The 19,650-nt window shown below is 36.4% G+C and overlaps 1 protein-coding gene across 1 annotated transcript in view; it reads left to right on the top strand.

Annotated features, from left to right (window-relative positions):
* CDH11 (cadherin 11) overlaps window positions 1-19,650 on the top strand; it is a 209,017-nt gene that overhangs the window by 172,796 nt on the left and 16,571 nt on the right. The window contains exons 7-11 of the mRNA XM_043984517.1: window positions 1,514-1,701; window positions 8,244-8,497; window positions 13,757-13,893; window positions 14,558-14,691; window positions 15,523-15,640. Of these exons, the coding sequence (XP_043840452.1) occupies window positions 1,514-1,701; window positions 8,244-8,497; window positions 13,757-13,893; window positions 14,558-14,691; window positions 15,523-15,640 (831 nt within the window). The remainder of the gene's footprint in view (window positions 1-1,513; window positions 1,702-8,243; window positions 8,498-13,756; window positions 13,894-14,557; window positions 14,692-15,522; window positions 15,641-19,650) is intronic.

Here is a 19,650-nt window from a genome sequence, read left to right as displayed (position 1 = left end):
CCACTTCCGCCATTCTATTCAGTGTAGTATGTCACCTCTCTTTACATAAATTTGAGGAGAATAATAGCTCAGAGACCATTCTCTTCTTTCCCCTATTATTTATCTGCTAAGTTTCCAGTTCAACAGATATGGACCATCAGTTGAATAGTTATCATGCCTTCCCTGCCTTTTTGTACTGTCAAAATATTTCCTGGCTTTCAAGGCCCTGTTCAGAATTCACTCTATCCTTGAAGCCTCTTCCAACTGCCAAAGCTCACCCTTACCTGCCCTCACTTTGAAGTTCTATTATATTTAGGATCTGGTCTGTACACTTGTTTATATGCTGCATTTTTCAGTCCTCGCTGCTTCTTAAACATGTTGTTGTCCTGTGTTGCATAATTTTTTTTATCCCCAAATAAATTTTTAATTACAAGGGCTATGCCCTGTATTGTCCTTTTGTTCTCAGATGTCTCACACACTGTTAAACATGCAGAAAATGCTTACTTGATTGAGTGATTGATTAAACAGTTATTACTATTGAAATTCTAGATATTGATTAATGTAAGGGTGATTAATAGACATATAATCATAGTAGACAGAAGGTGGCTTTTTTAAATTCTTGGGTCTTATCACTTTCTAGTCCATCTGTCTATCCATCTATCCATCCATCTATCTATCTATCTATCTATCATATGTCTATCTATGAAGGGAGAGATCATTTTTGCTCAATCTGCTCTCCAGGGTAAAACCAAAGTAGAATTGAAATTATTAGGAATTATCAATAGTATAAATTAATTATGAGATAATGCTGTTATTTCAATTATTATTGAATTCATGGAAATAACTTATTAAATTGAGAATTTATTAAATGCTTACTATATCCAAAGAATTGTATATGCAAATATATTTGTGTGGGGATGTAATTATTTCCTGATTTACAAAGTGTATGAGAACTATTTTTCTATCCTAAGTGTAACTTGGCACAGTAGTTTTCGATATTACCACCTACCATGCCTCTACTTTAGATAATCTATTCATTCAAGGAGTTGTCTGAAATCTATAACATAGAGCATTTGTTTCACATTTGCTTATTCCTTTCCTTTGTTACTTTTTTTCTACACAATCCATATGAATTTCAAATCTTTCAAGTAACTCATAGTAATTGAATGAATTCTAAAGTCTTACATTCAAGATGTCCTTGAATGGCTCGTGTTGGCATAGAGATGAAAGTGCCTTTTTCAGATGTTATATACCAGTGTTTATACTAAGGTGTGATGGACTCTTTCAATTTGGAAAAGTTTTGGCCTGTGCTTCTATCCCATGAGGACAAAACTAACTGTAAAGTTACATGCAGCCTGAAAGTTAACCAACAAAAGATTATTATTTTTTATACCACATCACCTCAATAAGAATTGTCTTCTAAGGTATGTAGGCATTAGGATAGATAATGGTGAAGGGAGAACCCTTCTGAAATATCAAAAGAAAAATGTTTTTCAGTATCAACAAAACAAGATAATTTTTCTTTTCCTTCTAGGTGTATACCAGATGTCTGTATCAGAAGCCGCTGTGCCAGGAGAAGAAGTAGGAAGACTGAAAGCCAAAGACCCAGATATTGGAGAAAATGGCTTAGTAACCTATAATATCATTGATGGGGATGGCATGGAACTGTTTGAAATAACAACAGATTATGAAACACAGGAGGGTGTGGTGAAACTTAAGAAGGTGAGGAGAGGCATATATCTTGATCTGAAAATTCACCCCAACTAAAAATTTTATCCCCTATTTTATCTTCCCCTGACACATCTGGAATAAATCATGCCCCAGAGTAAACTGGGATTAACCAGATACTATGCAAATGGTTTAGATTCATTCCTAAAAAGGACCCTTAATGCCAAGTGTCACTTGCTATTAAGCTGGACTAAGAACTCATCTACAACAGTGGTTGTCAAACTTTTTAGTCTTAGGAACCCATTATACTCATTAAAAATTACTGAAGGTCCCAAATAGTTTTTTTTTTTAAATATTGGTTATAGCTATCAATATTTACCATATCAGAAGTAAAAAAAAAAACCCTTAATATTATATTATTATGAAAAGAGTTTTCACTTTATGAACATCCTAAAAGGGTCCTGGGCACCCCCCAAAGCTCCCTGGACCACACATTTACAACTTCTATCCTATAGGACTATAGAGAAAAGAGGAACCTTTAAAATAGAAATCAAATCAATTTCATTTTAAAATTAAGACACAATTATACTATATTCTATAACTTATTTTTTGAGACTGATTTACCACTTGAGAAATCAACACCTTTCAATCTTCAAAGCATATTCAGTATGAAATCAGAATCGAGTGATAGGGTTACCTTGGTTTTAATCAAGTATTCATTTTCAACTGGGTAGTGTCCCATGAATATTAAGATACAGTGGGTAATGGTGAAAATTGGATTGTAACACTGATAAAAATTAATTTGAAGAATCAATAAAGAAGTAGGAGATGGAAAAAGAAATATTGAGGTCACCTGGAACTGAGAAGATGAGGAAGCTGTTGGTTCTGAAGTAGTAGGTGAATAATGTCAGGTTTTTATCTATGCAGAACTCTCAGAGTTAGATTTAGATTTGAAAAAAAAAACTGTAAGAAGTACTGAAAAAAAAAAGATAGAAATAGGATGAAAATAACCTCAGTTACAAAGAAGAAAGATTAAGGGAAACAGAGGGGTGAAACCTGGAGAATTGAAGTACTGGCATTGTATAAAGATTATTGAATTTGTACTCAGAAAATGTACATTGCTTTCCCACTTCTACTGCTTAGTCAGTCCATAAACATCTCCATGCCATGGAACTGTGCTAAGCACCAGAAGAGTCAAAAACGGACCTTGCTCTCATGGAGCTCTCTAATGTGGGAATGATGGAATCCAGTACAAAGGAGTGCAGCTGGTGGAAAATAAAGAGGATGGCTGTCCTGGGACCCCTTTTTAAATGGAGGCTATGGTGGGAATTCTTTGCCCCACTGTTAAATCAGGGCATGTTCAAGGCTGATGCAAACTCTTAGTATGATAATATGCCCAATGAGGAGCTTTCCTGGGATCATGATGGAGTCCAGTCCAAATGAGTGGTTGAGTGACATGTGAAAAGTCATTTGATATTAATGGTCCTCTGCATTCTTGTTTTTAAGATGACAATCTAAATGAGCTGATACCTGAGCTCATTTTCTCTAATTCTGATAATGTAAACGATTTTAGATAAATGATAACGATAATAACAGCTTAGTTTTTATAGATTTTATGTTTACAGAATGTCTTTCCTATAACAACCTATAGATGATAGTGTAAATAGTATTCCCATTTTATCTTGTTTTTGTTGTTGAGTCATATCTGACTCTTTGTTACCCTAATTTGGAGTTTTCTTGGCAAAGATACTGGAGCGATTTGCCATTTCTTTCTCCAGCTCATTTTACAGATTAAAAAAAAAAAAAACATTGAAGCAAACAGAGTTAAATAATTCGACCAGGTTAGTGAGTATCTGAAGCTGAATTTGAATTCAGGTCTTCCTGACTCCATGCCTGGCATTCTATGCACTAACAACACCACCTAGCTTCCCCATAGATAAGAAGATCAGCATACAAAATACTCCTCCTTCTAAGCCCCTATGTGCATGATGCTATCTAAATGCTTCTGAGTTTTCTGCTATGAAATGATGGCCATACTAATAGCATCTGGCATGATACTGTCAGCTTCCCTTACTAATTAATATTATTCTTCTTAGTGCTTGACACTGACATATGAGCACTTGACATACACTAGTCCAGTATCCCATTCTTCACTTTGGATGTAATTGGCTGGTTGGTTGTGCAAAGGTTGTCACCTGTTTTCAATGCATTCAGGGCATAAACACACAGTGTCTCTACAATCTTGAAACATTTAAATCACCCCATGAAGCTCCAACATTGCAAATGAGCTCCCTGCATATGATTAATCTGCACATTCTTCTCCTCTAATTCAGTGTGTTTATTCCAAGTGAAGGAACAATTTTCTACAAAGCAACCATTTAAAATTAAGGTGGTGGCTACTGCTATTTAATTTATTAAAGAACATTTGTCTCAGCTTGTACTACATAGTTTGGAAATTCAAAGAAAAGAGTAGGGAAGTTATTAAAAACATACAGTGAATTTCAATCAGCAAACATTTATTAAATGCCTACTACTATATGTGCTAGTCCCCACATGTGCTTTTCAATCTAAATATGAATGCAAAGGTGAGATAGTAACTACCCTCAAGAAGCTTACATCCTACCAGGAAAATATGCCAGGTTCACAAATAATTAAAAATATTTTTATTTTTATTATTATTTTTTTTTGCAGGGCAGTGAGGGTTAAGTGACTTGTCCAGGGTCACACAGCTAGTAAGTGTCAAGTGTCTGAGGCCAGATTTGAACTCAGGTCCTCCTGAATCCAGAGCTGGTGTTTTATCCACTGTGCCACCTAGCTGCCCGCATAAATAATTAAAAATAAAATAGAATGGAATATATTCAAAATAATACAGTGACTTTTTGGGGGGTAGAGAAAAGAAATAATTTGAAGATTTAGGAAATAATATCTTTAAAGGAAATAGTACTTAAGCTGAGAATTGAGGGGGCATGCTTAAAGGATGGAGATGACTAGGGAGAGCATTAAAAAGTAGTTATGAGAAGCCACATGTTTAAAGGCATGGAAATAGTGGATCAAATTCTATGTACAGGAAATAGCAAGTTGAACAGTTCAGTTGAAACATATAGTGCATGAAGAGGAAGAGTATTCAACAAGCTGGAAAATAATTGTCTGGATCCAATTTATAAAGAGACTTCAAAAGATAGGTGGATTTTATCTTAAAGCAGAAGGGAGCCATTGGAGTTTCTTGGGTAGAGAAGACACATTGTTGGTCCGGAACGTCTGGAGTTTTATTTTTGAATTCTGCCTATACAAATAGATAAACTATGTAATCTTCATGTTATTTAACATCTTGGTGATGCAGTTTCCTTATCTACACAATGGGAATGATAACACTTATATGCTCTCCCTCATGTGTTTGTTTTAAGGAGAGTGCTTTACAAATATTAATAGCACCAGAGAAATTGTTCTACACTCCTATTGCTTTTTATACAATCCCGATATGATCCAGTTAAGGATCACAAGACATGGAAACTGAGAGATTACCTAGTCCAAAAGATCATTTGCTAGACAAAGAAATTGAGACCCAAAGAAGAGAAGTCACTTACCCAACATCATAGAGAAGAAGAGTGAGTGGCAGAGTCAAAATTTGAATTGGCCTCTCCATTCCTGTACCTAAATCTTCAAGTCTATATCCTGTATCACATCCCAGCTGGCCAATATGTTTTCATTTGGAGAAAAATTGGATAGTCTGGGACAGGGGCAAGGATTCTCTAGATAACAACCTGGAAATTAAACAAAAACATCTTGACGGGCTTCACCTGACTATTTGCTAATTGAAGATTGTTTTTTTTTCTCTTTATTGAATACATGTTAAAGAGCCAATTGATATTAAGAGCATCTATTTCTCTATCTATCATCTATCAAAATTATAAGGCAACAATTAGTTCTTAATGAGCCAGTTAATATAATTTAATATCTGAAGCCCACACATTAAATTCTTAATACCTTTATAATAAGCTAGGATGATTAAGGGATATACACCTTTTGGTAATGGGAATATTAGCTTTATGAAAAGTGTCCCACGTGGAAGAGACCTGAGAACACTGAAAGGTAGAACTTATAATGTCAGAACTCGAAGGAATTTTAGATTATAAAATGTTAGCACATAGAAGAACAGAGTAAATAAAATATATAGAATATTGGAATAACTGACAAAAAGGGAGGAGTCAGTTAGCATTTATTAAGTACCCACTATGTGGTGGAAGCGATAGTTATTCCAATGAATTCAAGAAGCATTCAATAAATGCCTAGAATATACCAGGCACTGTACTAGGCTCTGAATGTACAAGTATGAAAATGAAATTGTTCTTGTCCTCAAGTAGCTTATATTCTACCAGGGGGAAATATTCCATACTCAAGTAAACATCTATATGCTCTGCAGTCATCATGGTGCCATGCTTCTGCCTCTTGGCCTCTAGCTCCAGCCTGGACCTCCAATTCCAGCTCAGTCCACATGCCCCGGGTTTCTGATTGGTGAGCAGTGACCATAATTAGATTCGTAATTTGATCAGACTCACCCACTGTGCTACTGCTCCTTTTTACCTCATGCCACCTTGAAAGCCACTTCCTAACATCTTTCCATCTCTAGTTCAGGGAATAAGAATCGTAAAACCAGGATTCCTTGAAAGAATATATCAATCAGTTTTCCCATTGATCCATTCACTATGCTGTGTTTCCCCTCACCAGAAAACCTCTCCCTAGCCATGCGTCCTATACAAACATTGTCTTTTCCTATGAGAAGTAAGTTCAGAGAGAATAGATAGGGATTGTTTATATATATATATATATATATATATATATATATGTGTGTGTGTGTGTGTGTGTGTGTGTGTGTGTGTATGTATATGTATATATATATGTATGTATATGTATATATGTGTGTGTATGTATATGTATATATGTATATATGTATATGTATATATGTATATATATATTTGTATCCCCTGCATTTATTACAATCTCTTGCACATAATAAGTACTTAATAAATGTATAAACCCTTCATTCATGGAAGGACTCCTTTGTGAAGTGACACTCAAGAAAGGCTTTGAAGGAAAGCAGCTATTCTATGAGGTTGAAATGAGAAGAAAAAGCATTCCCAACATGGAGAAGGCCTGTGCAAATGGTAGATGCCAGTGTCAGTTTATGAAGAACAGTGGTTTGGATGGAATGTAGATTATGTGATGGAAAGTATTATAAAATCTGTCTTAAAACATAGGTTGTAGCTAGAGTGTAAAGGGCTGCAAATGCTAGACAGAGCAGTTTGCCTCTTATCTTAGAGAATAAAATTACTTGGGCAGGGAAGGGACATAGTCGGACCTATTCTTTAGGCATATCAAGTTAGCAGCTGATTGAGAGATAGATTAGAGTGGGGAGAGACTAGATAGTAGAACTATTAGAAGGTTCTTCTAAAAGCCTAATCAAAAAGCAATCAGGCCACAGGACATCAAGATTGTGCAGGGGATAAAGCACCAGCCCTGGAGTCAGGAGTACCTGAGTTCAAATCCGGCCTCAGACACTTAACACTTACTAGCTGTGTGACCCTGGGCAAGTCACTTAACCCCAATTGCCTCACTAAAATAAATAAATAAACAAACAAACAAACAGATAAATAAATAAATAAATGGATGGATAGATAAACAAACAAACAAATAAATAAATAAATGGATAGATGGATAAATAAATAAATAATCAGGCCTGAACTAAAATGGTAACCGTTTTAATGGGAAATACACACAACATATATATATTGAATATGATGTGGAGATACAATCAACAAAGCCTGGAAGCTGATTGGATATAGGGAGTGAGGAAAAATAACCACTTCAAGATGACTGAGTTTGTGGACTTTAGTAACTAGAGACATGTTTGTGGCCTCAAAAGTAAAATTAGGAAAGGATTGTGGGGGTGGTTATTGAGTTTTATTTTGGTGGGGAGCAGTTAGCAGTGAGAAGATTAAGGTTTGACATGTTTAATTTAAGTTTCTTTGGCACACCCAGCTGTAGATGTTCAGCAGGCAAATGGTTATGTGTGATTACAGCTCAGGAGAGATGAGGCCTAGGTATAAAGATTTGAGGAGTTATCTGCATAGAACCAGGAGAATTCAGTATCATAAAAACACAGGAAAGAGAAATGGTAGTTTGAAAAGGGTAAATAATGTCAAAATCTATGTTTTGAGACAACGCAAAAGTTGTGTTTGTGTGTATAAATGGATATAGATTTGTGTATATGTATCTCTATTATCTATCTATCATCTAGCTAGCTAGCTATTCATAACCCAAGAACATATCCTGTCCAGTTGAGAATATAGTCCCTCTTATTATAAGCTGAATGTGATCCCCTAATCAGAATCCAGATAATATAATGGAAGTTGCATTGGAAAAGGAAGCAATAGGCCTCGGTTTGAGCTCTGGCTCTGATATTTAATTGGATAAAGCACAACACTTTTCTGGGCCCCATTTTTCTCATCTGTAAAATGAGGGGCTTGGATTAAATCAACTATAAACTTCCTTCAACTAGCATTCTCTGCAATGATGGATAATAATTTCTCTCTTACCAGCCCGTAGATTTTGAAACCAAAAAAGCTTACAGTCTAAAGGTGGAGGCTGCAAATGTTCACATTGACCCCAAGTTCATCAGCAATGGACCATTCAAGGATACAGTGACAGTGAAGATTGCAGTGGAAGATGCTGATGAGCCGCCGATGTTTTTAGCACCCAGTTATATTCATGAAGTCCAAGAAAATGCAGCTGCTGGTACTATTGTTGGTAGAGTCCATGCCAAAGACCCTGATGCTGCCGGCAGCCCTATCAGGTATGTCTATGCCTTAAAGTATACTGAGTGCTGGCAGATGATGTGGGGGTTATTGTTTGAAGAGAACATGGCAGTAATTGGGCATATGTAAATATGTTTTTTGTAGGGGAGAAGGAATTGACTGCAAAGATCCCAAGTACAAGGCAAGCTAGTATGGGATCACCAGGCCCTAGGTGACATGGCATCTAATTCTGATGCTACCTGGGCCTCTTTCGGAGTGACTTTGAGCAAGGAATTTAAATTCCCTTTTGGTATTATCCTTAGTTGTGATAATAGGGAAGATAAAACCTGCATATTCTACTACCTCTTGGAGCTCTAGTGAAGCAAAATTCATTTCAGGAATACAGGTGTTAAGTACCTACCCCATGCAAAAGAATGCATTGGGAGCTGATGGAAATAAAAACTTAAGTCAAAACATGGTCCTTGTCTAATAGATCTTATAGATTCTGTAGAGAGGATGAGGCACAAGATTAGGTAACCACAATGCACAGTATTTCATACGTTCACCATAAAGCTGCAAAATCCTATATGAGCTTTGAGTGGCAGAAAGTCATTGACAAGGGGAAGGAATCCCAAAAGGCTTGAAAGAAGTGGCATGTGGGTTGGACTTTAAAGAATGGTTAATATTCAGTGATCAAAGAAAGATAGGCAGGGCATTCTAACAATTAGAATTAGCACAGAACCAGAAAAGTACAGATCAGGATTTGATGCTTGTGCTATAGGATGTTGAATAGGATTAATACAGGGCAAGTTTGGAAATGTAAGCTGGTATTCTTACAGAGGTTCTTCAATACCTGACTAAGAAATGATGGTGGTTGTTGTTCTTGTTGTTGTTAACAATTAAATAATTAAGAAATAATGATTATTATCACAGAAAACAAAAAATAAAAGCAAAACATGGTTTTTAAAAGCTCTATTGTCTAAGAAAGCAAATTTCAAGTTTGCTGTAGTAAAAAGACAGGTAACAGTTTCTTTTCTGGACATCAGATAGGTTTATGTTAAAGGCAAAGGCTTGGTCTGGATATGAATAGATAATTGGAAAGTTGGAAAGAGGCCAAAACAGATGAATAAATTATTAAGGTTTGAATATGAAAACTTACAGGCTTGCTTAAGGAGATGAGGGCTATTAAAGATAGAGAAGGCTGAGAGAGGGCTTTAAAATCCTCTGCATGAAAACAGTGTCAATTTGCAAACCAGAAAATGATGTTAAGATGCAAGAAGAGGATGGAGATCACACCTAAGTAAAAAAAAAAAATTCAGACATAGAAATCAATTGCAGGGTATGCATGCTAAAATCTCCTTAGGAGTTTTTCTAATTGAGTAGATATTCATCTCCCTTGCCTAAAAGCATGGGATAATCCATCAGTCACTCTAACCCCTTTAAAGAACTTTTCACTTCTCACCATGTGATCTTTCAAACCAATTTTCCCTTGGCAAAAATGCCATGACATATAAAAAGAAGACATATTATAGAACATGTTTTTTTCTTCAAGTACACTACTTCTTTTGCTTGTTGCCAGAAAGCAGGAGCATGAATGAAAATTGTAGAAAGACACATATCAGTTCAACATGTATATAGAATAAAGGGGAAAAAAAATAGACCTGGGGGAATTGGGGGAGGGGGACAACACTTAGGATGATTTGAGTTCCTTGTCACTGAAGGGGATAAGCTGAGGCTGAATGATCACTTACTAGGGCTGTTTTAGAAGGGAATCTTGTTCAGAGGTGGATTGGAGTAGATAAGGGCTGAAGTTCCATTCAATGCTGAGATTCTTTGATTGTGTTTCTAATTACTTAGGTTAGGTTCTGCTTGGTCACTCCTTTTCACAATTTCTATAATCATAATTGTGCATATTCCTTCCATCCTTTGTGTACTGCAGTTGAGAATCCAAATCCAATAGTGGACTGAATTGAATTTCTAGATGTTCCATCACTGTGATACTAAATGACTGGCTTAATATTGCTGTAGCAATATTAAAATTGATTCCTTAATTCAACCAATGTGTATTAAGTACCTGTTCTGTGGGGAAGCACTGTATTACAATGGGAAGGGTCCTATATTTGACATCAAAGGACCTGGGTTTGAATACTCATTCTTCCACTTATTACTAGTGAGACACTGTTCAAGTCAATTAATCTTTCTCTGGGCCCTCATCTCATCATCAATAAAATCTTCCTTTTCATTGACTCTAAGGTCTCTTTCAGTTCTAAATCTGTCTTCTTTCTATAAAGCATTGGGGATAGAAGGACAAATACAAAGTAACCCTCAATCGCAAGCAACCTACAGTCTATTTGGGAAATATAATATGCACACAGACAAGTAAATAAAAGGTAATTTCAGATAGTAGACAGCATTTAGAAGTTGGTTTCTCAGGAACAGTTTCATAGAGGAGACAATTAAAACAAACCTTGACAGGATGAGTGTAACATGCCTTCTCAAGTAACTGTAAAAAGTATTCCTCACATTTGCCCACATTTGGAGCCCCAGGGCATGCCTGATACCTCTAATTCAGGGGAATAACTATGTAGATGGCCATGCCAAACAAGTAGGTTCTTGAGCCCTCCCTAGTTTGCTTCCCCTTAATAATAAGACAGTAGACTTACTCATCTTTTAGCAAAGGCATTTACTAAGATAAAAAAAATAGTTAGTACAAAATATCTTCTCCCCCCCAAAAAAAACAAAAAACAAAAAACAACTTGAGGCATAGTCTCTATCAAATACACACAGAATTCATGGAAAGCACAGACTCAAATTTATATTATGATGTTAGTGAGGTATATGTCCAAAGGAAAAGTATGGCAAAGGGCTAACATAATTCCTGCTGCTGGAACCCTTGTCTCTCTTCATAGGTCTCTACTCCTCCTCTCTGACATGAGAAGTCATGATCTCTGAAGCTGTCTCTTTGTTTGGATGATTGTCTATATTCTACCCTAGCCACATCTCTCTATTCCTTACTGAGTGCATTGTTTCCCTCTAGTACAATATTCCTGGAGACATGATGGGGGGGGAAGGTAAAATTACATTTTACAATCATCAGAGCTAAAAATCCAAACCTATGACTTCTCACTTGTGTCCATTTCTCACACCCTGAATTTAAACTTTATTTAATCACTATATATTCACACCTCATCCTCCCCAACTAGACTGTCAACTCCTGGAGGGCAGAGATCCCATTCCATAGCATCTTCCCAGTGTGGTTCCTTGGAGTTATAGAAATGTGTTGATGGATGAGTTAGGTCTCAGAGTTCAATAAAATGAGCCCTTTAGGATGCAGCTTCCCTATTCTTATTTTCCTTGAAGGGCTAGGGCTGTCAACTATTTTTAGAGAATGAATAATTTATCCAATAAGTCTATTAATGGCCTTTTCCTGAGTACTCTTGTAGGGAAACAATTAATATGAAGGAGTGTTTTCTGACCCAGTTCACTTTTTTATCCATTTAGATTCTGCAGCTTACTCTCAGGTTTTCTAGCCAAGTGTGGCATCTAAATTCAAAAGGAAAGTGGGCCAAACACCTCCTTTTGAATCACAGTATCCTAGCATTTCAGAACTGGAAGGAATCTTAGATCACAGATTGCTAGAGAGGCAGTGTGATAGAGTAGATGGGGAGGGGGGGAATCACTAACTGAGTCAGGAGATCTGGATTCATTCCCAGCTCTGAAATTTACTAGTTGAGGTACCATGGAAAAGACACTTCCCCTGAGGGTGAGTTTGCTGATCTGTGAAATGGCTAAAATGATACCTGTAACACCCCACCGCACCATGTGCTTATCATAAGGAAAACATTACATAAATACGATTTACTTCTGCTAGAAATAAATGCAGAGTGTCCCGAAATCCCTAGTACAGTTTTAAGCTTTGATAAAATTTAACTGTAAGTTTAATAAATTTAAACTTAAACATTAGTGAACTTAAAACTGGACTGGGACTTCTTTCTAGGAAACCCTGCATAGCTGAGCTAACAGGACAGAGAGTCAATAAGTACTTCACTGAAATCTTTATTTAGGGATGTAAAGTTTCCAGGGGCACCTCTGGGGATGGAATAGCTGTGTTTGCAGTGGTATATCAGTTTTTAGAATTGAAAAGCCCTTTAGAATATAAGCTGTATTGTTACAAAACACAGAATGTTAAAAGGGGAAGAGCCCTTTAAGACATTATCTAGTCTTACCTCTTCATTTTATAGATGAAGAAACTGAGGCCCAAAGAGGTTACATTATTGAAAACACACAATGGGTTATTGGCCAGAGGCTCTGAATTGTGGTGAGCAGAGTAGCTAGACTTAGAGCAGACTGACGTGCTATTCATGGCCTCGTTCCTCTTCAGAACTGAACTACATGAATAGGTCTGAAATTAAATAGCATTAGCATAAAATTTTGTTAGCATCTCGGAATGAATAAAGATAAGGAGATTGATTTTAAGGCCATAATGAACCCTGAGAGATAAATTTAGATAAATTTGAAATTATTTAATGTGCCGTATGCTAGAAGCTGGCAAAAGCTGTAGAATTTGTGATTTTCTGAGTAGTTGGGGAGTTAGATAAACTTGTTTCCGAAATTCATCTTCATAAATATTCAGGTGATGGATGGATGTAGTAAATATGGAGAAATATGCAGTTATTCATTATGGTTCTCAATCAAATATGGTGTGTCATTTTCTTTCAATGTATTATAGTAACTTTAATGCTACAGAGTGTTTTCTATTAAAAGACATACATATTAATATGGGGAAAAAACACCCTGAAAGTACATGGACTGTAAGCCCTCTGAGGGCATTGATTGCATCTAAACTTTTTTTTAATCTCCCTCAGAACATAGAATAATACTTTACACAAAGTAGGATATTAACATATTTATTGAATAGAACTGAATTTCATAGGGTGCCATTGAGCAGGCCATATCCCCTCTCTTAAATCAAGGGCTTCCTGATCTGTAGATGGAAGGAAGAGATTAGACAATCCCTAAAATGCCTTCTAGTTCTATCATTTTACATTCTAAGACATTCCCATTCTAACATTCTACTTCTGATTTCTCTTACAGATCTAACAATCTATAAGAGGTTGTCTAATGCTGCTGTTCTGTGTTCTAAAGGCCCTTCTAAATCTAACATTCTCTGTTCTACATTCTAATATTCCTTCCATCTCTAATACTCTTGTGATGCTAAAATAATACCATGAAAAGTTAAATCTAAGAGGTTTAAACATTACAACATTAAGCAGCCTGAGAAGTGGCAGATTTAAGATCTTAATTTTTATTCTGCTTAGATATTCAATTGATCGGCACACAGATCTTGACAGATATTTCAGTATTGGTCAAGAAGATGGTTTTATTAAAACCACAAAACCTCTGGATAGGGAAGAAACAGCCTGGCTCAACATTTCTGTCTTTGCAACTGAATTCCGTAAGTATTCTTTCAAGAATTTTTGAATGGTCTATAATGAGAATTATATTCATAGATAGATAGATAGAGAAAGAGATGTGCATTAATTTTTGGTGAACAGTGATATCTTAGATAGCTACAACTAAAAGATTTTCTCAGTCCTAACCATGGCTTTCACCCTTATTCTTGGGTGGATGGGAGTGGGGGAACTAGGACAAAAAGAGATATCTCTTTTCTATGGAAGAAACGGGTACAAACATGGCAATTAATTGTTCCCAAGGTAATTCAGCTTTGAAGTTTACTTTTCTAATATCCTCTGGATGGATTCTTCTGCCCCACTCCCTTAAATGAGTTTGTCAAACCTAGAGCCCCCTGGATCATTCAGCTGGCCTACTGTGGGAACCTTAATCAAGATCTATGAACTATTTGGGGAGAGGATATCTCCCCTTGGGAATTGAATGTCTTTTATCAAATAGCTACCGTGGTTTAATGAGAACATATTGCTTTTTTGTTTGAAAATTGAAAGTAATAAACATTTTATCCATAGCCCACACCAAACATTTCAGATGAAAGTCTACTGTCTAGATGACAGATCATTGTGGTTAACTAGGTGATAAATTTATGGAAAACCCTTAAACCGAAACACTCTCCCTTACCCTTTACTGTGCATTTTTTTTACTTCCAGACAATCGACACCAGGAAGCTAAAGTCCCAGTTGCTATCAGAGTTATTGATGTCAATGATAATGCTCCTAAATTTGCAGCCCCATATGAAGGCTTTATCTGTGAGAGTGACCAGACAAAACCTGTTTCTAATCAGGTACATTCTACCTCAAGTTATTGAATAATAATGAGTGAAGTTCATTGAAAGAGTTTGATGATTGTTTTTATTTCCTTTCATTACCAGAAAGAGTAGGGATGCTATCTTAGTTAACCCATCAACAATGTTTCTCATTTTCAAAAGAGATAAACAGAAGATAATAAATGTATTCATTTCTTTCCTGGTCTGACCACTTCTAAGGTTTGGTACCTTATTTGGGATTCCACACATAAATAAGGGTGTGGACCAGCTAGAGTGTATCCAAAGGAAGGTAATCAGAATGGTAAGGAGGTCAAAAAACCACATCATCCATGGACTAGTTGAAGGAACTTTTGAAGGAACTAGTTGAAGGAATTTTAGCCTGTAGAAAAGAAGCCTTTGGGGAAGCAAGGCAGTTGTCAAATTTATAAATGACTGTTGCATGAAAGAGGGATTAGGCTTATTCTATACAGATCCAGAGGGCAAGACTGAGATCAATACACAAAAGTTAAAAGGAATTAGATTTAAATTCAATATAAAGAAGGCTTCCTTATAATTAGATCTTGATGAAGAGTGAATAGAATGTCCCATGTGATAAGAAGTTCCATGTCATTGGAGTTCTTTAAGGAGAAATTGGGGTGTCATAGAAGCTTAATTGGATTAGGGGTAAGCAGTAGAGGGTGAGGTAGATGGTCTTTCAGATCCCTTCAAACTCTGAGATGTTGTGATTCCAACTATAAGCAGTGAGTTTGGTAAGACTCATAGGAATGGGAACCTAGTAAAATTCAACAAGTGATGTGTTCTTCCAAGCACAGCTTGTTTACAAGTCACTTTTTTTTTTCCTTTTCACAGCCAATAGTTTCCATTAGTGCAGAAGACAAGGATGATACAGCTAATGGGCCAAGATTTCTCTTCAGTTTACCCCCTGAAATTGTTCATAACCCAAATTTTACTGTCCGAGACAACAGAGGTTTGTACCCAAAGTTCTCTTATATTAGTATTCTGTGCTGAAAAAAAAGATAACAAATGACTCTTGTGTTGTAGAACACTTAAATGCTGAATAACTTTTTTCCAAAACCAAAATTTCTCACTAACTTATGAAAGCATTGTACCCAGAAATAAATGACTCTTTGCTTTAGATGTGTCAATACAAAAAACGGTTACAATATCCTCATTGTCAGCACACCCTTCACTTGCACGGATCACAGCTCCTCCCTGCCTTGATAGACAGTGTCATGAATTTCATGGTTTCATGGCTGAATATAAGATTTTTTGGTTTTTTGTTTTTGTTTTTTTGCAGGGCAATGAGGGTTAAGTGACTTGCCGAAGGTCACACAGCTAGTAAGTGTCAAGTGTCTGAGGCCGGATTTGAACTCACGTCCTTCTAAATCCAGGGCCAGTGCTTTATCCACTGTGTCACCTAGCTGCCCCCATGGCTGGAGATAGAAAGAGAACTAAGGCATATTAATTGAAGGAACCAAGGAAATTTAGCCTAGAAAAGAGGAAACACAGAGATAAATGGCGACTTTCTTCAAAAGTGTGAGAGGTTGCCTTCTGGGGAAAAAAAAAAAGCACTTATTCTCTTTGGACCATAGACCAATGGTCAGCAATATTATAGAAAAAAAATTCTATTTATATACAACTTGGCCTAGATAATGTCTTGGGCTTCTTCCAGTGCTGAACTTCTGTGATTCTTGGTTGCTGTGGCCAAAAAACTGAATAAATAAATAAACTAATAAACATTTGTACCTGGTGGCCAACCTTCTGGTGAGAGGCTCTATGCACTTAGCTAGGCAGATCTCCAAATGACAGACACCATTCCATCTTTGGACCCATCCTTGAAGGTTTTCCAGGTTAGAAGGACTGGCCAAAGATTATGCTGTACTGATGGTGCTTTCAAGGTCACCTCCACTCAGTCATCATTTATTAGAGAAGAAGTTCCATAAAGGGCTTCCTGCACCAGGTTATTTTGTTTGTTACTTTTTGTTTACTTCTATTCCTGGTCTCTGTCATTAACTAGCTTCATGAATTTGGGAAATTATAATCATATTTTCTTTATCTATAAAATAGAGGGTGGTGTGGGGATGGGGAGAATTAATAACACAACCCTCTCCCCTTCATAGGGAACTTGTAGTATCTAAAGCAGTTATATGATACAGTAGGTTGAGATCTGTGCCTGGTATCACTAAGTCCCAAGTTCAAATCCTGCCTCAAACACTTAGCTTGTAACCCTTTGCAAGTCAGTTAACCGCTACCTGTCTCAGTTTCCTTTTGTGTAAAATGTGGAGAATAATACATTTACCTCCTATAATTGATGTAAAAAGATACAATATTTGTAAACAATTACCTTAAACCAAGATATAAAAGCTATCTGTTAATATTATTATCATTAAACTCAATATCAAAATCTCTTGTAATTAGAAAGCATTATCCCAGTGCAAGGCCAAACAACAAGCCTGAATTAGGTTACATGGAGAATGGACTAGAGAAGTTTACTTTATTTGAAAAAAAAAAAGATCCCTGAAGTGATTCCTTTTGCAAAGGGAACACAATTTTTTAAATATAGATAATTGACCTCTCTCAATTACCTGGCTGGTACATTTGGGTTTTCTTTCTACTTGGAACTTACTTTGAGTAGGATACATCTATGATGCTGTCTGAATTGACACCAAGTATTGTTGAGGATACAAATCCCAGTGATCCCCAGCTGGATATTTGAGACCACCTAACATCAACTTGTGACAGGCATTCTCTTCATTTCTTTATCTATTTCACTTCTATTGATGCCCCATATCACACATGCATGTATCTTTTCTACTAAGTACTTGTAATTTCTACAAAGCAAAATGCATTTACCAAGGCATGGCACCCCATTATTCATTTAACAAAAGGATAAACTGGCTAGTTGTGTGTGTGTGTGTGTGTGTGTGTGAGAGAGAGAGAGAGAGAGAGAGAGAATTCCTTTGTCTGCTAATATGACAACTGTAATAAGTGTCTAAAGTATTTTTCTAGTAAATTGGCATATATGCATTAATCTAGCTGAAGGACTGTCATGAGGAAGAAGGATTAGATTTGTTCTGTTTGGTGCCAGGGTTTAGAACTAGAAGGAAAGAGTAGATACTACCAAGACAAAGATTTCAGCTTAATGGGAAGGGAAAAAAAAATGAAAGACAGTCCCAGAAATCTTCTATACAAAAGTGGAAGCAGCTGCCTTATTAGAATGAATGTCCTTTTGCTGGAAAATTTTAAGAATGAGCGAAATGTCGTTCTTTTGCATGGGGAGTTTGAAGGTATCATCTCTTTCCAGGTCTGAGTTAGACTAGGTTTTATAATTCAATACTACTCTCCAGTCCTCAGTGTCTTTATGGGAAATAATAATAACCACAATATGTACTTTATAGGGTGGTGAGCATTTCGAAACTCAAAGAATTTGTTGTTAATTATCTATAGGAATTTGTTTTTGCTTATAGTTTTGTCACAAATTTTAAAATAGGAATCAATCCACATTTGTAATTATGCATTAGAGTGTGTAAGTCAGCCATTATTTTATCTCTGTCTCCCTTTTGCTGATAAATAAGGTAATCCCGAACTAGAAACTCCATTTTGTGGCAATTGCTAGGTGGGTTTTTATTTTTTTAAGAAAAATGACTTTATTAACTGTGGCAAACCATTAATGAAAACTCTAATGTTTGGTGCTATTACAGAGCTTGAAAGTGAATATAGTCCTATAATTATCATTTAAGAGAGTTCCTTTCTACTGGGCTCCTCAAAGTAATTACATATTGCAGTAATCCGAAAGAAGTAATCACATTCTCCATCTTATTCATAGACAACTTTGTTACCAAGCCTCTCTGTACTGACTGTTTCCCATTGAAAACATAAGATAATGGGTTAGCTCACGCTGAGCTAGCGCATCCCGTCCCTTCCTTGCTGAGTGTTTACTCCCATTATACCATGTAAATAAACAGCATTGTGTTTGCCTAAATCCCACATAAGCATTTGGTATCTTGAAAAATAAGAGAGCAAAACCATTTTAATGCATACAGGCCTTTTTTCTTCCTGCACCTACTCTCCCTCCTCTCCATCCTCTCTTTAATCTTGTACTGTTCTCTACACTGATCTTCAAAGCAGCATTAGTAGGCAGAATCAGAGTAGAACACTTAGATGCCTCTTTGCCATTCAAAGCCACCATGGAGTTGTACTTTTATGTGTGTGCGTGTATGAGTTTCTATTTGTGTGCACACAAAATTGAAGAGAAAGTCTACTCTACTTTTTGCATAATGGAAAAAGCTCTGGACATGGAGGCAGAAGACCTGGGTTCAAGGTCTAGGTCTGGTACTTACTAGCTATGGGACTATGGGAAATTCTTGTAGGAGTAGCATTATCCTGTGGAAAGACCATGGCTTCAGAGTCATAAGACTATATTTTACAGAAGAATAGACTGACTGTGAGAATTCCTTGGCCTATTATTATGACTACTATACTAAGTGTCTAAAGCATTTTTTTCTTTAAACCCAATTGACACCTCCTATTAATGTGACCTTGGACAAGTCGCTTGACATTTCAGTGCCTCGGTATCCTCACCTGCAGAATGACAGTGTTGGACTAGGTAGCCGAAGTGCTAGTCCTTGATCTATGACCCTATAAACTCTCTGAATTTCAATATTCTTTATAAAATGGGAGAAGTGATATTTATACAGTCTCTTTCACAAGGGAGTCAGGAAGAAATTATAAGTAGACCTGAAAGAACTAGTACATGTAAACTATTCTTTAAAAAAATGAGTACAGACTTTTTATTTTATCCATATGAGGGACTCCAGGAATGGAAATTCCTTTCACAGATGAAGGACAACAACTGTTCTGCTCTTAAAGAGTTATTTGAGACATTGAGAAGCTAAGTGACTTGTTCATCTTCACAAAGCTAATACATGTAAGAAACAGAACTTGAACTCAGGTTTTCCCGACATATCTCCTTCACTA

The sequence above is a fragment of the Dromiciops gliroides genome, chromosome 2 (assembly GCF_019393635.1).
Source record: "Dromiciops gliroides isolate mDroGli1 chromosome 2, mDroGli1.pri, whole genome shotgun sequence".
Classification (NCBI taxonomy): Eukaryota; Metazoa; Chordata; class Mammalia; order Microbiotheria; family Microbiotheriidae; genus Dromiciops; species Dromiciops gliroides.
The sequence above is the reverse complement of the archived record's forward strand: the minus strand, read 5'-3'. Positions and strand labels throughout refer to the sequence as shown.